This window comes from Bos javanicus, chromosome 2 (genome assembly GCF_032452875.1).
Source record: "Bos javanicus breed banteng chromosome 2, ARS-OSU_banteng_1.0, whole genome shotgun sequence".
Classification (NCBI taxonomy): domain Eukaryota; kingdom Metazoa; phylum Chordata; class Mammalia; order Artiodactyla; family Bovidae; genus Bos; species Bos javanicus.
The window spans coordinates 104,578,437-104,601,236 of record NC_083869.1 but is presented as its reverse complement, the minus strand read 5'-3'; the positions used below and the strand labels follow the sequence as shown (position 1 = coordinate 104,601,236).

The following is a 22,800-nucleotide window of genomic DNA, read 5'->3' as shown; positions in this document are numbered from 1 at the left end:
CTAGATTTCAGGGGCTATGGAGGAAGCACCTTGTTAATTAAAGAACATGATTCACCATTACTACGACCTACTATCTGTTTCTTGGTAGGTCCAGCTAAAGTTAATTAAGACCCAGGCAAACCCACACATAATGAAAGCAAATGCTGACACTTGGCCTGGTAACCCACTGGGCTTGGAGACAGAGACCAACACTGAAGTAAGGACGAGAGGAGCATACGCCTCAAAAAAAATAAAAAGCCTTTTGTTATTTTAATAAATTCCATTATTTTTAATGCTTTTCCCCCCTCCTCTTATAGAGGAGAGGTAAAGCTGTCCCAGTTATCAAAAAATTCAAATCTCTTCTTCTTCACTGGGCTGCCCGTCAATGTGCTTTCATCCAGCTTGTCTCCCGTGTCCTGGGAACCTGGATCAAAGGACTCTGCTGCCTCCAGGAGCTCCATATCGTTTCCGTCTTCCTCGAAGGACTTCTGGAATAGGTTGTAGATCTTCTGCTGCTTTGAGTCCTTCATCAGAGGAAGAAAAGACATCAGTACCCAGGCATTAACATTGACTTTTCCTCCACCTCTGTGGGACCAGCTCAGTAAACTATTTATCACTCGAGCAGCCTTATTGCCTTCATGTCTGGCTTCTTCTCTACTGCTTGTTGAGAAAAAAGAAAAAGAAATGGTTGTGAAAGCAACAAAGGACCTGCTCTCACACTAATTTATGTTGGGAATGCTTCTCCCTTCTAACTTTACAAATCACTATCTCAGTGATGAAATAGCTCCCAAGCTCTCACTTCCTCCAAGGCCTTTTTCCACTAAGAGGTTAAACTGCTAAGTCAACTCCCAAATCAGTGTGTTCAGCCATGGTTTATACCTAATTTTCAGAGAGGTTATAAAACATACACTTAACATACTGATAAGTAGATACACGCACCCATTTCTGACTCCCCTAAAGTTACAATGATTACAACTGTGCCTATGTGCTGATGACAACAGTGTAGGGCTAGAATCACACCCAGTGGTCACGACCACAACACATGCTGGGCTCGTTCTCACCCCTCTGCTGATCTCTCCTCTGTCTTGGCTCCCAGCCCTGACCATCATTCAACCCAGAGGCACATATTCAGTGTCTCCAGTGACTTCCCACAGGTCCATAAAAACAAACCTGTCTAAAAACCACAGCCATCTCTCACCTCAATCCTACATCTCCGAACCAGCTTCTGTTCCCTGGTTTTGACGGTCTCCCACTTCTCACCCAGTCCCCCGGGCTTGTGATCACCGGGGTGTCCTGATTCCGTATCTCACACATCAAGGTTGGCTTCTCCCTCTGATCCCTCCTAGGTTCCTCGAAGGCAGTTTGTTTACTTGGGCTGCATGGCTCTGTACCTGCCTGGACCTGAAATGGTTTCACTGCACTTCCTGCCTCAGGCCTCGTCCCACATCACCTGCCCACAGGTCTGGCCCAGGCCTGATTTTTCCCTCTAGACTGCCCTCTACTAAGATTCTCCTGTCACGTCACTGGGCACCCTGTGTCTACCTCATCAAGTCTGCTTCCAGGCCCTTTGTAGTCAGGTCTCAACCCAACTAGCCACTCTTTGCTTTCATGAAAGCCTTCCACAGTGACACTAAGTTCTTGAAAACTGATGCTGCAAGGACTCTAGATTATTCAGTAACCTGTGCCCTACATTTGCTAGCCATTCAGGATCCCAAATATTCAGATGGGACACGACATTAAAGGTAATTAAGATCAGGCTCATAGCAGCCATGTGCCCTCCTCTACGATAACCTTCATCAGGCTTCTGTCTGGGCAACTAAAAGTCAAGGAAATGCTGCTCAAAAGGCAGCCTACTCCAGATAGAAGTAACTGTCCACATTCATTGGAGTCTGTGACGGCAAAGCTCTGTGCTAATCTGGAGCACACACAAAGGGAAGCAAATTCCAAGATCAGACAAATATTTCACTTTCCCTCTCAGCAGGCAGGCAGACATGACCTTTTTTGCTTTGGGCTCCTATACAAGGAGGCAACATTTTCTTGTCCTAACAGTTGATAAAGCTTTCAGTTTTAATTACTAATCAAAATAAATATTGATAAACTCCGTTTGTATTATCTTGCATTTGTACTTTTAGGCAGAAAGTCTTAATTCAGAGCAACTGAGGGTCAGGCCAGTATAAATAAATGAGTTATAAATAAACCTATTCTTATTAGTTGAGAATCCTTTAAAAATAAGGCTCTTTCTTTTTAAAGGGCAAATAATAAGCAAGGCTCTATCAAAACAGTCATTATTCAACTGAATTAGAGAGTTCTTTAAAAAATTTAAAAATAAAGTTGTTTTTTAAAATTGGCTTATTAACTGTAAGGATAATTTATATTATATCTCCCCTGAGTCCAATTTATCCCAATAATTACATCCTGAAAAAAGAATTTAGTTTTAAGTAAATGTAAAGATCACACCCTCAGACAAGTCTTAGAATCACCTACAAGACTGTGTTGATTTAAACTCAGCTTTGATGCTCAGTGATTCCACAGGAAGGAGAAGGCACCTCAGTTTTCTGAAGAGCAAGGCTGCCTTTCAGCACAAGGCTCAGACCTCTGTCCAAGTTCACTCTTTAGAAACAATCCTCTCAGGACCTCCTGAATTCTCACCTTCCTCGTCAACCACCTGAGCAGGTGAATGAAGACCAGCCCTGGGAGTCTTTGCACCTCTCACTCCTCTCTTCCTTGTTTCACAGAAATGGAGGAAGAAGGGCTGTGGGTGCCATGGGGTTGGAGAGCTAGGCCAGGGCAGGCCTGCTGGGCCCAGGCTGTTCTCGCCAGAGGCAAACAGATCTCCTCTCAGCCTTTCTGACAAGGCCCAGCTGGTCACGGAAGGATGCTCATGGGCCTCTTACTCTCCTTGATAATAAGAGGCTGTCATACAGGGAATGCTGGCGGAGCCCGGAAGCCTTCTGCCTTGAGCTGGCTTCACGTGACCAGTGACTGTGGGCCAGCTTGTGTGAAAGTGAAAGTGTTAGTCACTCAGCCGTGTCCAACTCTTGGCAACCCCATGGACTGTAGCCCACCAGGCTGCTCTGTGTATGGAATTCTCCAGGCAAGAATATTGGAGTGGGTAAACAGAGATTTGCAGGGCAGTTGTGGGCTAGTCTTACTCCTATGCAAATCTCTGTTCACCCCTTTATAAAACGGGGAGACACTGAGAATAAAATGCAGCTACAGAGGGGAAAATATGTACATGAAAGCAACACCCTATGTGAAACACTCCCCACTGTGGGCTGGGGACATGTTCTGGTGGCCAGCCTGCTGAGTGGTGCTATGTACTTTTTGCAACAATTTAGCAGTTTGCATGGGGAGTTTTTTGTCAGTTTGGCCTGATGGCAGCATTTGGAGGCCCTGGTTTTAGGAGGATCTAGGAGGGTATGTGAAAAGCAGCAGGAGTTAATGTCAGCACTTCTCCATAAAGGGATGCACACATGGATTGGCCTGAGAACGACCGCAGCCGTTTATTTCGGCTCTCAGTCTGGGGGAGATTCCAGGAGTGATTCACATCTTCCTATTCCAAACCTCAGGACGCCCCAGTGCAGGGAGCCATGGGCTGGTGTTACCTTGGAGAAGTAATCTGTGGCTTCTGTCATTTCTGAAAAATTGGTCTCAGAGAGCCCAGCTTCACCCAGAACTTTAATCTTCTCTTGAATCAGGGGCCTGTTGGGGAAGAAAGGAGCTGCAGTGCGTGGACCCAGCAGACTGATTACAAGACCACCCCTCCTGTGCTTAAGGGACAGCTTACTGTCTCACATCTCTGCAACTCTCCAGGCACGAACACCCATCCTGAAACACATACTTCCTCTCTATTGTAAACCAACCAAATCAGGGCTCAGATATCAGACTCAAAGTTCTTTCTACTGGGAGATGTGTATGAAATAAATGCCATTACAACAAAATTTTGGACCTTGTGCTGTTATGAGCTGCCTGAGTAACAAATCCACTAACAGAGACAGGGATGAAGAAGCAAGCCACACACAAAGTAAAGGTAAGATACCTCAGTCATCAGCTAGAAAGAGGGAGGCAGTGGAGACAAATTAGATAATCAAGAAACTTATTATCAGGAGGGAGAAATGGAACTGGGAGGGAGTATTTTGAGATCGTTCTCTTAGGTAATGGATATGAAACTCCATAGAGTTGAACATTTTATCCCAGTTCTGCTAAGAAAGCACTGCATGACCCAAGTGAGCCACTTCTTTGGATGGCCCAGCAGCAGCACTGAAAATGTTGCCTTACGGTACCAGCAGACATCACGAGGGGACAAAGGGGGTGTTTCCCTGTCTAAGCAAGAGCCTTCACGTCTGGGAAGAGTGTTTTACAAACAAAATTTCACCTACATTTCGTCCCAGTAAGTTCTCCTCCCTTTTCTCAGGTCAGTGGGAAGGAGCCACGTACTCTTATTCCTGCAAGGTTTCCTCATTCCCCCCACCCGCCTGCAGTCACAGTAATGCTGTGCAGGGGGCCAGACAGGGTCATGATGAAAGGGGGAGGGCACTACCAGTGAGTCTTCTGTGTGGGTCCCTGGAGAGCTCCCCCAAAGCAGAGGCTCTCAGGGAGCAAAGAAAATACATCACTGGTGTCAAGCCCAACTGCTGGGCCAGCCAGCGGCCTCACCAGAGGTAGTCATCAGCCGTGCCTCTCGCCACCAGGTAGTGGATGCTCACGGAGCTCAACTGTCCGATGCGGTGCACCCGGTCCTCAGCCTGCATCAGCACCTGCAGGGCATGGGGCAGGATGGAGACAGGTCGAGGCTGCTCGGTCCATCACAGCCCTGCCTCCTCACTGTGGGTCACACGGCCGGGGGCCTGCGAGCCTGTGCCCACAAACAACCTGTCGTCTGACAAAAGGGAGAGGCAAACACAGCACTGGGCATCACGGGGAACTCAATCTGTAGCTGCAGCTGTGGACGCTCCCCAGGGCTGGGCCCGGTGCTGGAGGGAGGCTGAGCTGCAGCTCTGCCATCAGCCATGATGAAGGGGACCCGGCATACTTTCTGTCTTCCTCCGTGTAATGAAAAGTTATCTTCTAAATAGATAAAAATACTGTGCCTGGGCAGAGGCCAGATAGGATCGGGGGTAGGGTGGCTTTTTTATACCGTGGTAAACCCTACAACGAACAATGAAACCCACCAGCCATGGTTTCTATTCTAAGAAGCCTTCCACCTCTAAGCCCCCCATCGTCATCGTTATGGCCATTGCCAGCGTGTGGCAGTGAGAGCCACACGCAGTCAGGACATCAGGAGGGAAAGACCTTCTTTCTGCAGTTGAGGAGAAAACTTTACAAGTCCCAACAAATGTCTTCCGTCTGTTGCCACAGTAGTCAGCTCATCAGATAAGGCCAGTGGGCACGGTGGCGGTGTCCAGGGAACACCACCGTGGTCGCCCTGCTGTGGCCCCATCACTAAAGTGGCTCCCAGGGGTGGTGGATCAAAGGGGCTCAGGGTGGGAAGGCAGAGGCTTGGGACCGGGGCTGCCATGCGCTCCCCTTAAGTGACAGCTATGCTTTCTGAGCCCCCAGCGTCTTCAGGGAGAGATGGATCCGGAGGTTTCTTCAGAACATCAGCCTACCCATTGATAATGAGATGGAGTCGATAATCCTGCTACAAAGCAGGGTGCTGTGAAGACCTAAGATCTGTTTATGAAGCTGATGGACAACCAGGGGCCATGACGCTAGCACCAGGGACAGCGCACACAAGCCCCGCCTCTCGCCGCCACCCCGCCCCTCCCGACGAGCGCTCCTCACCCCCGGGTTCCAAAACAGCTCCCCGAACACCACCAGGTCAGCCGAGGAGAAGGTGAGGCCCATGTTGGCGGCGGTGATGGACAGCACGGCCACGGCAGGGCCCGGGGACAACTGAAACTGCTGGCAGAGGTCCTCGCGGTCGGCCGAGGAGGTGGAGCCATCGATACGGATGTGCTGCACGCGCTGCGGAAACAGGGAGAGGGGCGGTTGGGCAGGGGTGCGCAGAGAACCGCGCTGCTGGGGCTCTGAGCTCCAACAGGCGCCCTCTGAACTGCTTTCCAAGCTTTTTTCTGGCCTTTCCTTTCAAACTGAACCTTGTGTTGACAGAACTGTAGGTTCGCGTGTGTATTAAGCAATAAAACAGAGGGATTCCTTGTCCATTACCCCAATGATAATATTGGTAAAAGCTGAAGTATTGTTAGTCGTTGGCTTGTGTCCAACTCTTTGCAACCCCATGGACTATATATAGCCCACCAGGTTCCCTGGTCCATGGAATTTTCTAGAGTTCTCCCGAATACTGGAGTGGGGAGCCATTCCCTTCTCCAGGGGATATTCCCCACCCAGGGATCAAACCTAGATCTCCTGCATCGCAGTCAGATTCTTTACCATCTGGGCCACCAGGGAAGCCCAATATTGGTAAAACTATAGCACAATTATACCCAGGAGACTGACTTTGATACAATCCACTGACCGTATTCAATTTTCCATTTTACTGAGACTCATGTGTATGTGTTCTATACAGTTTTATCCCACATGTGGGTTTTCACATATCTGCCTTCACAGTGGAGACAGTGAATGGTTCTAACCACACAGGGATGCTCCGTGGCCCTTTTATAGCCCTGCCCACTTCCCTCCTGCTTCGCTCTCACCCACCTGCTCCTTACTAATCTGGCCTGCATTTCTAAAATGTTCCATGTCAGAAATGCTATATAAACACTATGTAAACTCTGGGGCTGTGGTCTCTACTCAGCATCATTGCCCAGAGACTCATCCCAATCATCGCATGTACAGACAGATCACATGTACCTATAATTGTATCTCAGTAAGGCTTCCCTGGTAGCTCAGACAGTACAGAATCTGCCTGCAACGCAGGAGACCTGGGTTCAATCCATGGGTCAGGAAGATGCCCTAGAGAAGGGAAAGGCCACCCACTCCAGTATTCTCACCTGAAGAATCCCATGGACAGGGGAACCTGGTTGGCTATAGTCCATGGTGTTGCAAAGAGTTGGAAATGACTGAGCAGCTAATACTTGCACTTTCAAAGCAATTAAAATTAAAAAAAATTTTAAAAGATGGGTTAAAACAACATGTTCATGGTTCTAAAAGCAAGAAAAATCCTTCAGAAAGTCTTCAGCAATGGTTCTGGAAAACTTCATCTCACTTGCTCAGATCTGACCTCAGCCTGCTCAAAACAACTCAGCAGCCAACACACAAACAAGAAAGCATCCTGTGCTGAAGTTCAAAGGGTGCATACCTTCCTCTCAAGCTCCTTAGTAATTGCATCCAGAACCACCTTATGGTGCGCAAACACAAGAAACTTCTCTCGTCCACTTTCTAGCAGGTCCAGGATATATTCGCTGCATTTAACAAAGACAACAATAAATTGAAAACATATGCAATCTGACTGAAGTTAGTTACTGAAAAGTGACTGCATCTGTGGTAGACACCTTTGGGGTACCTGCCTCCCTGGCCCATCCACTCCCTCCTCTGAGAGCTGACCTTTCCCTCTCGCCCTCAGAAGGTGTAGGGAAGTCATCTTCTGCCATGTACAGAATTCTTCCATACTTTTTAGTCATCTCCCAAACACAAATAAGTCAAAGTATCTTCATGTTTTACATGTTTCTGACAGGTTACTGAAACATTCTTATAACCTAAGATCATACTAGATAATTAACAGTTTTCACTTTGGCTGCTACTATCATTCAAGCGTGTTTTCAATAAAAACTGAAGTGCTGTCTATAGATCTGAAAATGCCTGGGCAAGGATTAAGGGATTCTTGACAGTAATCAAATTTCTGGCAACGTAGTATTGAGAAGTAAGTAGGAAATGGCAACCTACTCCAGTATTCTTGCCTGGGAAATTCCATGGACAGAGGAGCCTGGGGGATAGAGGAGTCATGTCGCAAAGAGTCAGACACCACTGAGCATGCACACGAATGCATGTACTCATACTCAGGAGACTCGTCAGGGATAGCCCTCCAGCTCCCTTCCCCATCAGACTGCACGCCAGGGCCTGCAGTTAAGGCAGTGTTAAGTGAATTCTTTTCGAAGCCAAGGAATAGCAGGTGAAAAGGCATTGTTTATGTGGTCTTTTTTCCTCCCTTTAATTTATTTCTCTTCTCCATCCACTGTGGGTTTTTTTAAAGTACTTATTTTTTAAAAAATATTTTTATTATTCTTATTTACTTTTTGGCTGTGCCATGGGACATGTTGGATCTTAGTTCCCTGATCAGGAATTGATCCCACACCCCCTGCATTGGAAACTTGGAGTCTTAACCACTGGACCACCAGACAAGTCCCTAGCAATGTGTTGTTTTCTTGACTTTCTGCTCCTTATCTTTAGCTGTGGCCTTAAAGGAACGCAGTGACCCCTGAGCGCTGTAGGGAGGAGGGTCGCTCAGTCAGCAGACCCTAAGGCTTGCCCTGGCATTAGCGCCCTGCAGAGGGTTCCCAATCTCAATACAGGTCAAGGCTCCTGCACAGGCAGCAGGAATGTGAGCCTCAGTGGACAGGACACACACATGGGTGTCTGGGTAGAGAACAGACACCACTCTCCTTATGGGTCAAATCTCTAAGGCCTCCTATCACAGTATGGGCAGGTGGTGAAAAGGTAAGTGGACGCTCTTCTTAACATTTAAGAATTATTTTCAAAAAACACTGTGGTCAACCATAGTATGGAGTTGAGTTCAATCTGTGAATTGTTGGTACTAATAGAATCTAATTAGTTTGAGAGACAGAATTTACCATGATATAAGCAAAAACATTTATTACTACATCATCAAAAAGTCACAAGGCCATAAAATCAACTTGCTCAGGCCATAAACACCACGGCCCCCCATTTTCCTAATGCTTTTCTCCCCTCTGTGTCTCAGACATGGCACTGCTGCTCTGCCTTCCTCAGTCCCTAGGCTACCAGGCTGGAAATATTTGCCAACCACAATAACCTTGGCTTTATATTGAAAGATGTCCATTAAAATGAAAACCAACAACAGCAAATAAGAAAAAACGAAAGAAAGAAAGAAAAGCAACTATCAGAGGAAATTGGAGTTTTAAGATTTATAATCTAATTTCTACTTACTAGCTGTTTGATTCTGAAGTTTAAAGATTTACATGAGATTTACTCAGTTTCTACATTTTAACTTATTCTACTGATCTCATGAAGAGGCTGTAAATGTGACATGAGTTAATAGATGTCAGAACTGTTGGAAACTATCAATCACTATATAATTTATCATAGGATTTTGAAAAAGTATGTATAAGATATGTTAGGGACTGAATGTTTGTGTCCCTGCCCACTAGCTCATACGTTGAAATCCTAACCCGCAGTGTGATGGTTCGGGCTTCCCAGGTGGCCCTAATGGTAAAGAACCTGCCTACCAATGCAGGAGACGCAGGAGATGAGGGTTCGATACTTGGGTCAGGAAGATCCCCTGGAGATGGAAATGGCCACCCACTCCAGTATTCTTGCTGGACAAAGGAGCCTGGTGGGCTACAGTTCATAGGGTCAAAGAATTGGACTGAAGAGACTTAGCACACACACAATGTGACGGTATTGGGAGTTGGGGGTATTGGGAGTTGGGGCCTATGGGAGGAGATGGAGCCAGTGTTCTTACAAAAGAGAGCCCCAAGAGTACCCGTGCCCCTTCTGCAAGGGAGGACACAGCAGGAAGACTGCTGTCTACAAGCCAGGAAGAGCACTCTCACCAGACTGAATCTGCCAGCACCTTGAATTTGGACTTCCTAGCCTCTAGGACTGTGAGAAATACAAGTTTGTTCAGGCACATGGCCTGTGATAGTTTTATTATAGCAGCATAACCATACTAAGTCAAGGTATAACCAAAGTTTCTTTACAAGATGGAAAAATAGCTAGATTTAAATTCCTAGGGGGAATGGGTGGCTCTGAGCCAGCACTCAAGGGACCCTGTCACAAGCTGAGAGAGCAAAGGAAGGGCTGACACCCTTGCCATCTGTTATCCAGGGCACATGAGAAATGGGTTGGTGGGGGCAATTCCGGCTGGTGTCTGAGAGAGAAGTTTTCAGGCTATAAAAACCACACCTGGAGTTCATTAGTCTCATAGCAGTATCATAAATGAAAAGGGCAGTAGCCAGAGGGTGAAGGAGGGCTGCCCAACACTCAGTGGTCCATGTGGAGAGCCTACAATTGGAACAATGAGGTGAACTCACTCTCCAACCACATATGAGGATGCAGAGGGAGAGGCCAGGGAGGCTGGGCGATGCAGGGGCTGAGTGAGGGGCCGGGGAGGCTGCGTGGCTCAGTTTAACCCACGCTGAATTCCTTTCATTGTAACCTAATCACTTGGACTGTTATCCTGCCGGAGTCTCATACGAATGTTAAACAATAAAAATTAGGCAAGCTCCACGTCGTTAGACTCGCTTCAAACTTCTATCACAGTGATATGTGAAAAGCAGTGGGGGTTTCTTTCTTTAGCAAAAGCAGACAATTTTTTTCAAGTCACTGAATAATTTTAAGGACAGAATTAATCACTTCAGCTTTAGTTTAAAAGGCGGAAGGAGACTCAAGTGTGACAACAGCCACTTGCCCGTATCTTTTGAACAAACCCTGACATTCACTTTCTTTCTTATTTAGGTAAATGATGGCTGAATCATGTCTTTGGAGAAGACTAGAGACTCTCTGAAAGGCAGCTTCTAAGTCTTCTATGAAACCCCTAATTTCCTCCTACAGGCAAGTGAGCACAGTTCTCGGAAGAGGAACAGTTCGCTTCAGTGTTTGGGTTATTCTGCCCTCCTTGGAAGTGGCCACAGCTCCACTTCACTTGAGTTAAGACATGATCGCTCAGGGACCTCAGTCACATCCAGGAGGTGTTCCAGCTACAGGCCTACTTATGCCTCCTGAGCCATGAGGCTGTGGTGCCTTAAACTGTATATTCAAGGCAATTAGGATTCAAGTCTCAGATGATAAAGAGTCTGCCTGAAATGCAGGAGACCCGGGTTCAATTCCTGAGTCAGGAAGATTCCCTGGAGAAGGGAATGGCTACCCATTCTAGTATTCTTGTCTGGAGAATTCCATGGACGGAGGAACCTGGTGGGCCACAGTCCATGGGGTCACAAAGAGTCGGATATGACTGAGTGACTAACACAATCATTTCTTACAGAACAATAAAGCCATCCTGATGGACTAAGGTAACAGGTGTTTCTTTTTAAAAAAGAGAGAGAGAGGAGTGACACTTGGTGACCACTTACATGACAGATGGAATTTTAGCTTCAGCTGTTCTGTTGAAGAAGAGAATGAGGGCTTCTTTTTGCTGCTGCTTCTGTGGAAAGAGAAAGGGAGAGTTTAAAGTCTCCCACTCTGAGAACTCTGCAATAGACTGATGTAATTATTGCCACCACGAGCTTTATAGGTCCCAATATCATGTGGCAGAGCCAAGAGTCCCTGACTTATCCGCTTGCTTTAGCCACGCTATGGCAACTGTCTGGACCCTGGGAGACACGGCGTTATAGCTCCTCCGTCAGCCTTTGAGAGCTGTCGTGAGAATCCAACAAGGCAAGGAACATACGAGCTCTTTGGAAGGACATCTCAGGTGGTACCTCAACAACCATACCAAATTCAGGTGCTCAGCTGAAAGGCAGCCTTGCTAAGCACACCTGTTTACTACAGGTATTGCAGTCTGGTGACAACTTACATGTGACACTGGTCCAAGACGTTCCCCTAGTCCTTTCCTCCTGCCAAGTTTTGTCCATACTCAACTGACTGAGCTCACCTCTAAGACGTGCTGAATCAATTCCAATTGACACACTGTATTCAAATACTATCTCAATACTTTTATTCATGTGTTTCTGCCCTGTGTCCCCATCAGGCAACTGACTTCCCTTGAGAAGAAACCATATTTTCTTTAGTGTTTGCATCTAAATAAATCCCACTAAGGAATGCTAATACAGGAGGTGCTTAAATAGTTTCACAATAATATGAGAGAACATTTACCATCACTCCTGGGCTCCCAGAGATGACAGGTACTCTTACCAGCCTTGGTAGAGCCACCATCCCATTCCAGTGTGGGTTTACAGATGCTCCCACAGTTTGGGCCTGGGCCCTGTGAGGCCAGTGACTGACACGGCAGCTCCCTCATGGGACAAAGAGATGGCCCAGCCAGTAATAACACCCATGGCCCTGAACTCATTACAACTCAGAGAAGCAGCCACAGCGGGACATACCTTAAATGACGGACACCACAAGACAAGAGGAAAAGCTACCTGGTCAAAATCGTTGTTTGGTTTTAAACAGCATCTCTCGTCTAGGTCTTGACGAGAAACAAGAAAAAGACCCAAGAGCCACAGGCATCCATGGGGGTACTGACGGGGCAGCAGGTCCATTTCATTTTTGGCTGTCATTGTGGTGGCCACTGTTGCTCCTATTTTGTGGCAGCAGTTCAGTTTAACAACTCAAACTTCCTAGGAACTCGTGGCGAACATGTGGTTCTGTGTGTGCGTATGTGTGTGTGTCGGGGCGGGGGGGGGGGGTGCGTGTGCCTTGTTTCTCAGCCTTGGGCGTGGTCAGGACTCTGATGAGGCTCCAGACACACACCCAACTTTCCGTGTGTGGCCCATAAGCTCACATGGGGTCCACTCGTGTCCCTCAAAGGGTCCCTGGCAGCAGGTGAGGCTCTCCAACCGAATGTGTCCCTGGAAGGACATGCTGACGGGACAGTGCCAGGCTCCCATCTGGTGACCTCACCGGCAGTGTGCATGCCTTGAGCAGACTGCACCCCACTCAATCCACAAAATAAACCCCTGGGTCCCTTCAGAGACTCCTGTCAGATCCTTCCCCACACCCACACTTACTCCACATCTGCTATTAGAAAAGGAGAGGGCAAAACAGATGGAGAAATGGTAAAAAAGCACTTTCAGAAACCTTGCCCGGAGATTTAACATGCCCAGAGACGATGTGGGTGTGAGAAAACATCCTTATTACACACGGCTAGGGGCTTAGCAGCAGCAGCAGCAAGGGGATGGTATTCTGGGCTAACCCTTTTGGTCAGTATGTAGCAAAAGTCTTCAAAATATGCCCATATCCTGTGATGTGTGTGTGTGAGTCACTCAGTAGCGTCCGACTCTTTGCAACCCCATGGACTGTAGCCTGTCAGGCTCCCCTGTCCATGGACTTATCAGGCAAGAATACTGGTATGGGTTACCATGCCCTCCTCCAGGGGATGGTCCTGACCCAGGGATTGAACCCAGGCCTCCTGCGCTGCGGGCAGATTTCTTTACTGTCTAAGCCACCAGGGACTCCCTATCCTATGATACAGCAACTCAATCCTTAACATTTATCTTCAGGATAGAAATGGAGGTACACAAATTCAGATGTAAACCGCCTTTTCAGTGTAGTGTCATTTAGAATAGTGAAAAACGGAAATAACTTAAATGTCCAACTACAAAGACTGACAAAATTATTATACAGACATGTGAGAAAATATTCTGCAGTGTTCAAATTATTGTTGTTATTTAGTTGCTCAGTCATGTCCAACACTTTTGCGACCACATGGACTGTAGCCTGCCAGGCTCCTCTGTTTCCCAGGCAAAGATATTGGAGTGGTTGCCATTTCCTTCTCCAGGGGATCTTCCCATCCCAGGGACCGAACCTGCATCTCCTGCATTGAACAGGTGGGTTCTTTACTGCTGAGCCATTGGGGAAAACCAGTCTTCAAATACTATGTTTTAAAAGAACATACAACAACACTGAAAAGTGCAGATATAGTTTTGTAACTTGCTTTCTCCCCTACTTGATGTATGCTTATAAGATCCGAATTCTGCTTTTAAAACATGTATGTTGCAATATCATATATTAATGGATACATATGGAATCTAGAAAAATGGTACTGATGAATCTATTTGCAGGGCAGGAACAGAGACACAGACATAGAGAATGAACTTGTAAAGGCAGTGGGGGAAGGAGAGGGTGGGATGAACTGAAACAGTAGCACTGAAATACATACATTACCATGTGTAAAATGGATAGCTAGTGGAAAGTTGGTATATAACACAAAGAGCTCAACCCTGTCTTCTGTGACAATGTAGAGGGGTGGGATAGGGGTGGGAGGGAGGCACAAGAGGGAGGGGATATATATGTATACTTATGGCTGATTCATGCTTTTGTGTGGTAGGAACCAATACATTATAAAGCAATTATCTTCCAATTGGTAAGCCTGGCATGCTGCAGTCCAGGGGTTACAAACAGTTGGACACGACTTAGTGACTGAATGACAACAACCACCTCCTCCAATTAAAAATAAAAAAATAAAATATATATGCTGCTTACTATGTACATAAGTTCTATGTATATTGATATATAAATAATAAATATTTTAAAGCAAAATACACATAGATTTAATAGAAGAAAATACCCAAATGATACATGTCAAAATTATCAAAAGATGGGTCAATTTATTTTTTATCATATAGTGATAAAAAACATTTAATAAATGCGACCCTGTGGACTGTAGCCTACCAAGCTCCTCTGTCCATGGGATTTTCCAGGCAATAGTACTGGAGTGGATTGCCATTTCCTTCTCCAGGGGATTTTCCCAACCCAGGGATCGAACCCGGGTCTCCCACATTGTAAACAGACGCTTTACCGTCTGAGCCACCAGGGAAGCCCACATATTATAAGCACTTTTCTTGATCAGACTTTATACAGTAGATATCTGCTGTATTTTTAACGTAGGAGAAATCAATAGTTTATCTTTTTAAAAAAAATGAAGCTCCCCAAACTGAGTAGACATAATATTAGCCCAATAACTATCTTACTTCTTTTGCCAGCCCTGGACTGGGAAATTTTAAATAACCCGCATTCTTTGTTCCTGCCTCTTAGACTTTTATTAAATTAGATCCACTGGGGTTCTGAATTTCTCTGTGTGGGAATTTGAATGGATTGTCAAACAGCAGAAAGGTGAGCCGATACCATCCCCAGGAAGTCTGCGTGAACCAGTTCCATTTTTCTGCTCCTAGTCTTGCTGATCAAAAAACGGCTTTAGACAAAGGATGATTAGAGTCAGCTTTTCTTAGCTGGTGAAAAGCTATCTATTATTTCGGCTGAAAATGAGAAAAAGCTTTCGCTGTACGTTATGTTTTATAAATTGGCTGCTTCACCTTGGCTTCTGTGATTTAAGCTTTTCAAAAAATGTCGTCCTCTGGATGGGAAGGTGTGAGGGAACAAAGAAAGAACCGCTTTTTGACAGGTTAGCCATGCTTTGCTTGAACCACCATAATGTGTAAAATCACAGGGAAACTTGGGGCTGCAGAGTCACTATTAAAAATGGGGGTGGTGGGGTCCTTTCTGCAGATTCACAGACTCAACACACAAAACCATGATTCTCCAGTTTAACTCTTTCAATTCAGGGTTTCACAGGCAGTCAGAGCTTGGAAGGCACGTTGATGGCCATCTGGTCCAAGCCCCCACAGACACTGGTTCTATTTCCTGGGTTGAGTGGGGGATGGACTGCTCCCAGCTGGATCCATGGTTTGCAACGCACTAAATCTGTGGCTTTATGGTAAGAAAGGTTCTAATGTTCTAAAGGCTCATGCTCATAAATTCATTTGCTACTTGGATTTTCCATTATAAAAAATGAATTTATATTAAAGAAGACAAAAGAAAACAACATTTTTCAAGAATTTATCCTATCAAAAAGAATACAGTATTTTAGCACCATGCTGAAGGCAGTCTTTATCTATTCAATTTCTCTCTCTTAAAGACAGACTTAAATTTCCCAAGACACCAAGGAAGCACAGAGCAATTCTCAAGCACTGTGCTGAGAAGGGCTCAAGGGCTCTTCTCCACTGATTCTTGAAGAATTACAGTGCAATTTAGGGTTTTTTTTTTCACAATCTGAAAAATAGCTTGAAGACTCTGGGGTGAAGAAGCAGTGACAACAATCACACAACAGGTGGGATTCAGAGCAACCGCCACCAACCCTTTGCACTTTTCCAGCACCAAGCCCAGGAGGCAGGTTGTGGCTTCCCTTTTCAGGGAAGAAAGTACCAACAAATCCCAAAGAATTTAAGGGACCTGCATAGCCACGGGGAGTTATAAACATCCAATATTACTGATTTCCATGGCTCAGCCTAGTCAATTTCACATCATCCCCTATTAATTCAGAAATCAAACATGCAGGTTACACCTGAAATCATAAAGTGCCACTCACCTAACCGTGCACATTGGCCTAAAGTTTAAAATCCTTTCAAACCTTGCTGCACTAAGTTCAAGATTCCCATACTTTTTTTTTGGCTATTCTGCACAATTGACAGTTGCCTCCTGACCACTTAAAATGACTTTCGTCCTCAATTCAAATCCCCACTGACTGCTTGTCAGTTGTCTACACTGGCTGTTCTCCATCTGGTTCGAGAGGTGAACTGGTGCAGGCAAGGCTGTTCTCTGGAAACTCCCATGAAATACTGATAGACTCTCTTCCACCACACATACAAGGAACTGAAACACTTCATAAAGCATTCTATAAACATTCATACCTTTGCATTTAAAAATAACATGCATCTGAATTTTTTCCATTAATAGTATATATATGCTATACATGTTCATTGGTTTTCTTGTTTGGTAGATTTCACTGATGGGCAAAAGTTAGCAGACTTGTTAATGGCTTAAGAAAGGTTTAAGAAAAAGCTTAAAATTAAGAAAAAATTTCCATTCATTGAGTTTTTATCTCAATGAATGGAAAAGGCCACTGACACTGATTCTAGCAACAGAACACCTTAGTTCTTCTGGTAGTTCCACAGAAATATAATTTGAGAACCACTGGTCTGTATGTCCACAGTGATGTTATGGAACCTTATTTGAAAATTCCACAGCAAAGAGATTATGCCTGCTCATTTCCTCCAGGCCACCCAGATTATTGTGTATAATATAGCATAAATTAAACACAGCTGGATAAGGTATTAATATCAGTGCAAAATCCTACACGGTTTCTTAAAAGCTACTAGCCAGTTTTGCTCATCACATGGGAAGATAACATTAAAAAAAAAGAATCACACATTCTGTCTCTTGTCATTTTATTTATTTTGTACTCTCCCAGGAGGCTGGTATCTCATTTAGATCTAAGTTTCTGTATACAGGGTAATACCAAGCCCAGATAATGCTTTATGATAATGTCAAAAAATGTCAATGACTGCTATTTTCTTGGGAATGAAAATTGCAAGGTTTTTATCCCATGAGGACAAAAACGGAGCTGGTACAGATTACTTTATAGCACTTAGCACAGTGTGACACCAAAGGCAGATAGGAAATGAAAGTGTTTTGAAAAGATAAAGCCACCGTAGTGGAGACAGCCCTAAAATACAGAGCTAACAGCCTTGCGTACAGCATCAGCTCTGCCATGGAGTAGGTGTGAGACCTTGGTCGAATCCCAATCTCTGTGAACTTCAGTTTCCCTTTCAATAAAATGGAGGTGCCAACTTCCTGCCAACCACAAATGACTGTAATAAGGACTGAAGGGTAAGAAGGTTTGAAAACTCTGTTATATAAATGTTAACTTGTTACTTTGACTAAAGAAAGTGACATGGGATGGTTCGAGGGTTAACATGTACACCAAATACCCTTAGGACTAATTTCTAACAACTGTGACTACACAGAGGTACCCTCAAAATACACTGAATGCAAATTCCAACTTTCTTAGAGGCATTCAGAATATGTATCACCATCCTGTCGTTCCCCTGGGGTTTATTTTTATGACTGTCCATCAACAGTGATCTACCTAAGGAGAAAGCTGAAAACTCATGAGAGATTTGGGAAGCAGACTAGATAGGCTGAGAAATGAAGCAGGCTCACCATCCTGGCCTTGGGAGGTAGGGAAAGGTTACAGAAAGACAACAGCAGGGGACTCTGGTCACCCCCACGGCGCCCCTCCTGGGAAGGAACGGCAGTGCCCACATGGACTTCTAAATCCCCATCTGCTGCCCCGACTCACAGTTTTGTCCTTGGTGGTCATCTCCTTGGCGGCGGCATCCAGGGCGGCTCTGGTCCTGGCGTTGATCTGGCCTGGGGCGACCACCACCATCTTGCGCTGCTTGGCTGGGAGCTGGGAGAGGACATCACCCTTGAGGCGTCGCAGCATGACCGCCTCCTCTAGCAGGAGCTTCAGCTCCCCCAGGTTGGAGGAGCCTGAGTAGTCCCATCCCCAGGGCTGCTGTGGAGGCAGAACCAAGACACAGCCTGTGAGACTCCTCAGGACCTGGGGACAGGGCAGTGACCCCCAGGGACAACTTCCTCACAAGGCTCTCCTCCCCTGGCCTTGTTCATAGAACTTCAATTGGCTTTGAGGGATGAATCAAACCTCCAGGAAATCAAATGAGAACCAGGAAGGGAACAGGAAGAAACAAAGTTGGAAATGAGGTGAACCAAAAATGTGTATCATGGCATCCCACAATTTGGTTTTAAGCTTTCTAGCAGCAAAGGGAAGATGTCAAGTGGTTTGGTGCCCGTTACATTCAAGAACAAGCGAGAGGGACTCCCCTGGTGGTCCAGTGGCTAAGACTCCTTGCATCCAAAGCTAAAGGCCTGGGTTTGATCCCTGGTTAGGAAACTAGATGCTGCAGCTAAGACCTGACTCAACCAAATAAATAAATATTAAAAAAAAAAAAGAACAAACGAGATATTCAGCTTGTCAGGCTCTTCCTATGCATCAAATGAGCTTGAAAGACTCTTCCTCAGGGCTTCTCCCAGAGTCCACTGCCCAAGGTAATAGATGATGCTGTGATATCTTTATTTGATGGGGTTAGCAGGGATTTATTTACAAAGCTGTTCTTCCCCAGTGTGGGTTTCACCAAGCACGACCTGGTGGATGCCATCACAGTGGCCACAGTGGTGGGGGCAGAAGGGGAGAACCAGACCACAGGTGCAGCCGCATCTGGTTGAAACCAGAGGTGGGTTTTAGAGCACCCAGGCCGTCCTTCATAAAAATGGTTCCTTCATCCAGCAGCTCACAGGCGGCGGCGAGTGAGAATGCCTACTTGCTGCCATACAGCTGGAGGGGACGTTACCAATTAAAAACCCTGCCCTTCGCTAACAATCTTACCAGAAATAGGACTGACTTCTACGGTCTTGTAGAAAATGAGGGAGCCGGGGTGCCTGCTGCTTTAGGGTTTCAGCTGCTCATTTTCCCTCATGCCTCACCCCACCCTGTACTGTGAACCGCCGTGGGCAGGGGCTAGGCTTGCTCATTTTCGAGGGCCAGTGGACCTAGTATAACGGTGGAGATGTGGCAGGTGTCCTTTGCTAAACTAGAGACAGGAAGAGACAGCAAAAGGTAGAGAAATAAAATGATCAAAAACTGCTTCTTTCTTTTTAAAAAAAAAATGCTCTGAAATCAACTGGAAGTTCTCAGCAAATGCATTCACACCACGGGGTGGAAAATGAGCTCAGTATGGGGCATTCTCTTCAGTGGCTTCTTTTATTGCAAGAATCTGGCCACAATTAAAAAAAAAAGTAGATCTGGCCTACTGGCTGCATTATATAAAAATCATGCCAGGAACAAATGGATATCATAATTAATTTAGGTATCATGCTCCAACATTCTAATATTATCAGCTCTTAATCTTGCAGGTTAAAACCTGATAATACCAAAGGTTTTAATATATGGAATAACTACACTTCAGCAAGCTTTTACTGAAAACTTATCAGGCAGCAGGCATTGGGCTAAGTGGAAGGAAGGATACATTGGTCTAAGTGGAAGGAAGGATACAAAGATGGGGAAGGTACTAACTTTGTTTTCTCGGGTGCTGGGGCAGCGAGGAGGAGGAAAAGGGTGAATTTGAGGATGTGAAGGACTGCAAAGATGGTGGCCAGGAACACAGGGAGGGATGGTGTGGTGGTAAAGGCAACGAGCTCTGCTTCTAGCTCTTACCACCCCTGGCTCAGCAAGACACCATCAGGGACCAGACTGTCGAGGAGGAGAAAATCCTTTGCAGAAAGTGGATCACTTGCAAAGAGGACAGAGGTATAAATCACACGTGGGAGCTTTGAGTGATCAAGACAACCGTGTCCAATCTAATTTGGACTGATCCACAGGGAAACTTAGTTAAAGAAGTGTACAGCTTTAAATACGTTCAAGGACAGAAATTTCTTGCCTCAGTGACCAGCTAAAAATGGTGTGCAATTAAATTTGCCAGGCTCCACAAGTTACACGATAAGTACTTTGAATATAAGTGGATATTTTTAAAGTACTTGGAAAGCTTTTTTCTTTTCAGGAAGTATTTTAAAATAAGGCAGATGATCTTTTTTATGTCATGAACTTGTACAGCAAGGCTCTTCTCTCTCAGGTGGTGTGGGGGGCAGCCACTTCTCCAAAGTGTCAGGGCCAGCCATGCAAACAGCAGCTTGGCGTATTTGTGATTTGGTCACCAAACAGCAATCCTTGAGGTCTGAAGTAACAAGGCTTTTGAGTTGAGCTAGAGCCTCTGTGACAGGGGCACCACCCGCAAGAAAGAAGCCGGCATGAGAATGAGTAATTAACTAAGGGGGAAGTCTGAGGGCTTCCTTGGTGGCTCAGACAGTAAAGGGGGAAGTTTGGCATCTGACTGTTTTTTTTACTCTTTTATTTCCCACAACATTAATTTTTTTCTTCAATTTAAAAAAAAAATTGAGGTTTTAGAAATCATGATAGCGTTTGTGTCTACAAGGTTTGCTCTGCCCTTTTTGGAGAAGAGAGGCTGCGTGGACTGCGGCTCTGTGAACTGCAGCTCCAGGGGCAGCCGCTCCTCTGGCTCTGTATTCACAGACAAATAATCGGTAGGTCAGAGGCTTCTGGCCTGCGGACCAGACACAGTTCACCATCATGAGTCAACATCTACGAGCCAAGGCGCACTGCTGCAAGCCCACCAGGGCAGCCTGAGACCACGCCCCCCACTCCACCTGTTCAAAGGCATCCTCTGTCTTCCATGCACCAAGCAGGGGGGCCTTGGCTTCATCTAAGCTCACCTCAGTGTCCTCCAGTCGGGCAAGAGCTGCAGGCTCTTGGAGCTCCAGGCACCTGCGCACCGCCCACTGGTCGCTTTACCAGAAAATACTATCAAGCATTAGAACTAGGAGGGGCTGCTCTTGTCTTACCATAGAGGACACTCCAAGGTCAGAGTGAGAGGTGAAGCGGAGCTAAAATCTGAATCCAGTTCCATGGCCGGTCCCTTCTGACCACGCCATGGCGGAAAAGAAGGAACAAGAAGGAAAGTGTGACTGTTGTATTTAAAATGGATAACCAACAAAAACCTGTTGCATAGCACATGGAACCCTGCTCAGTGTTATGTGGCAGCCTGGATGGGAGGCGGGGTTTTGGGGAGAATGGATACATGCATATGTGTGACTGAGTCCCTTCACTGTCCACCTGAAACTATCACGACATTGTTAATTGGCTAGACCCCAATACAAACTGTTTTTTTGGTGTTAAAAAAATTCTAAAATAAAAAAGGAAAGTGTGACAATCAGGGTGAAGGGTGGGTGGGGAAGAGAGGGAACGGAGAATAAATACCCGCTTGGCGCCACAGTAGCGAAGTCCAAAGGCATGGAACTGAGGGAAGAAGGTCGGCCTGACGGCGAGGATCTGCGTGTAGAGCTCCGCCGGCCGGGACATTGCCGGTGTGCCTGACAGTAGGATCACCCTCTTGGCAACCTAGAACACAAAGAGCCAAAGACGCTGAGGCACACACAGGACATACAGGGCACGTGCCCAGCACCCTCTCACTAGGAGCTGGAGCCGATGGCCCCGGAACACTATATTCCATGGAATCCTGCACGAAGGAAGACATTTGCCTCCTGGCATTCTGACCGTCGGTGCTTCCCAAGTTCACTCGTCTTAGACCCAAGGATCTAGATTCCAAACTCACTAAGACTGGCGTCACTCCAGGGCTCTGTGTGGCATCAGCCTGGGAACTCTAGGCGAAGGTACCACCATCAGAGAGAAGGAGCACGTGTGCTCCGAGAACGTCATGGTTGGACCCCTTAAGAGGCTGGGCGTCATCTTCCACGCTGCCTTGGCCGAGCCCTCGGTCCACGTCTATTTAAGCACTTAGCCCCTTGCACTGAGTTCTATCTTGCCTGACTCCCTTAACTAGACTGCAAGCTTCTTGAGATCAAGGACTGAGCTGGGTTGCCCTTGATTTTCTGCAGCACAGTGGCTAGCACAAAGTAAGCACTCAGTGGGTATTCACTGTATGCCAAAAAACATTCACAAGGAAGCTAACCAGTGTCCTAGGGACGGCAGAGTAAACATGAGGAATCCAGCACTGGAAGAGGAAGCATGGGAGACTGCAGCAGCTCTGAACTTTTTCCAGGATGGATTTCTGACATCCAAGCAGAACCTGTGATCAGACAGTGGCGCCTAGGACCAGCCCTTTCTCACTCCCAGGAGGAAGAATCCGCGATGGCCTGTGTGTTAAGCCTCTATTTGATTTTCTTTAGAGGAAAAACAGAAAAAACAACAAAAAAAAGTGTCACTAACCCAGCTGCACAATGCTTTGAGCCTGGATATCCCTGGCTCAAGTTCGTTTTGCAGTTAATAAGGACTTTAAAAGGTGGGACCTGGATCCATCTCCCCTAAATGCAGTCCAGGCCTGCAGCAGGCTGCTCAGCCAAAGGCAGGATGGGTCTAAATAGTTGGTCGATTCCAATGACAGGCTTCAGATTCCTCATTACCCTGACATCCACCTGACCTAAGGAGATCAGACCCCAAATCCTACTTCTTACTCAGATGAGAAAGAGGGTGAGACAAAAAAAAAAAGGAGACACTCCCCACTGGATTAGAACGCAGAATGGTCAAAGATCACTGGAGGTAAAATCCATTTCAGC

General features: G+C 46.1%; 1 protein-coding gene across 2 annotated transcripts in view; it reads right to left on the bottom strand.

The window, feature by feature from the left end:
* Window positions 1–225: 225 nt before the first annotated feature.
* The window catches only part of SMARCAL1 (SWI/SNF related, matrix associated, actin dependent regulator of chromatin, subfamily a like 1), a 53,174-nt gene continuing 30,599 nt past the window's right edge, over window positions 226–22,800 (bottom strand). Inside the window, exons 11-18 of one of the 2 annotated variants that reach the window (XM_061384308.1) lie at window positions 21,485–21,625; window positions 17,933–18,151; window positions 11,205–11,275; window positions 7,238–7,340; window positions 5,764–5,946; window positions 4,636–4,736; window positions 3,585–3,681; window positions 226–503 (exon numbers count right to left, since the gene is read on the bottom strand). In XM_061384308.1, the coding sequence (XP_061240292.1) occupies window positions 291–503; window positions 3,585–3,681; window positions 4,636–4,736; window positions 5,764–5,946; window positions 7,238–7,340; window positions 11,205–11,275; window positions 17,933–18,151; window positions 21,485–21,625 (1,128 nt within the window). In that variant the 3' untranslated portion in view covers window positions 226–290. The remainder of the gene's footprint in view (window positions 504–3,584; window positions 3,682–4,635; window positions 4,737–5,763; window positions 5,947–7,237; window positions 7,341–11,204; window positions 11,276–17,932; window positions 18,152–21,484; window positions 21,626–22,800) is intronic. The other variant, XM_061384318.1, reaches the window with a different exon arrangement.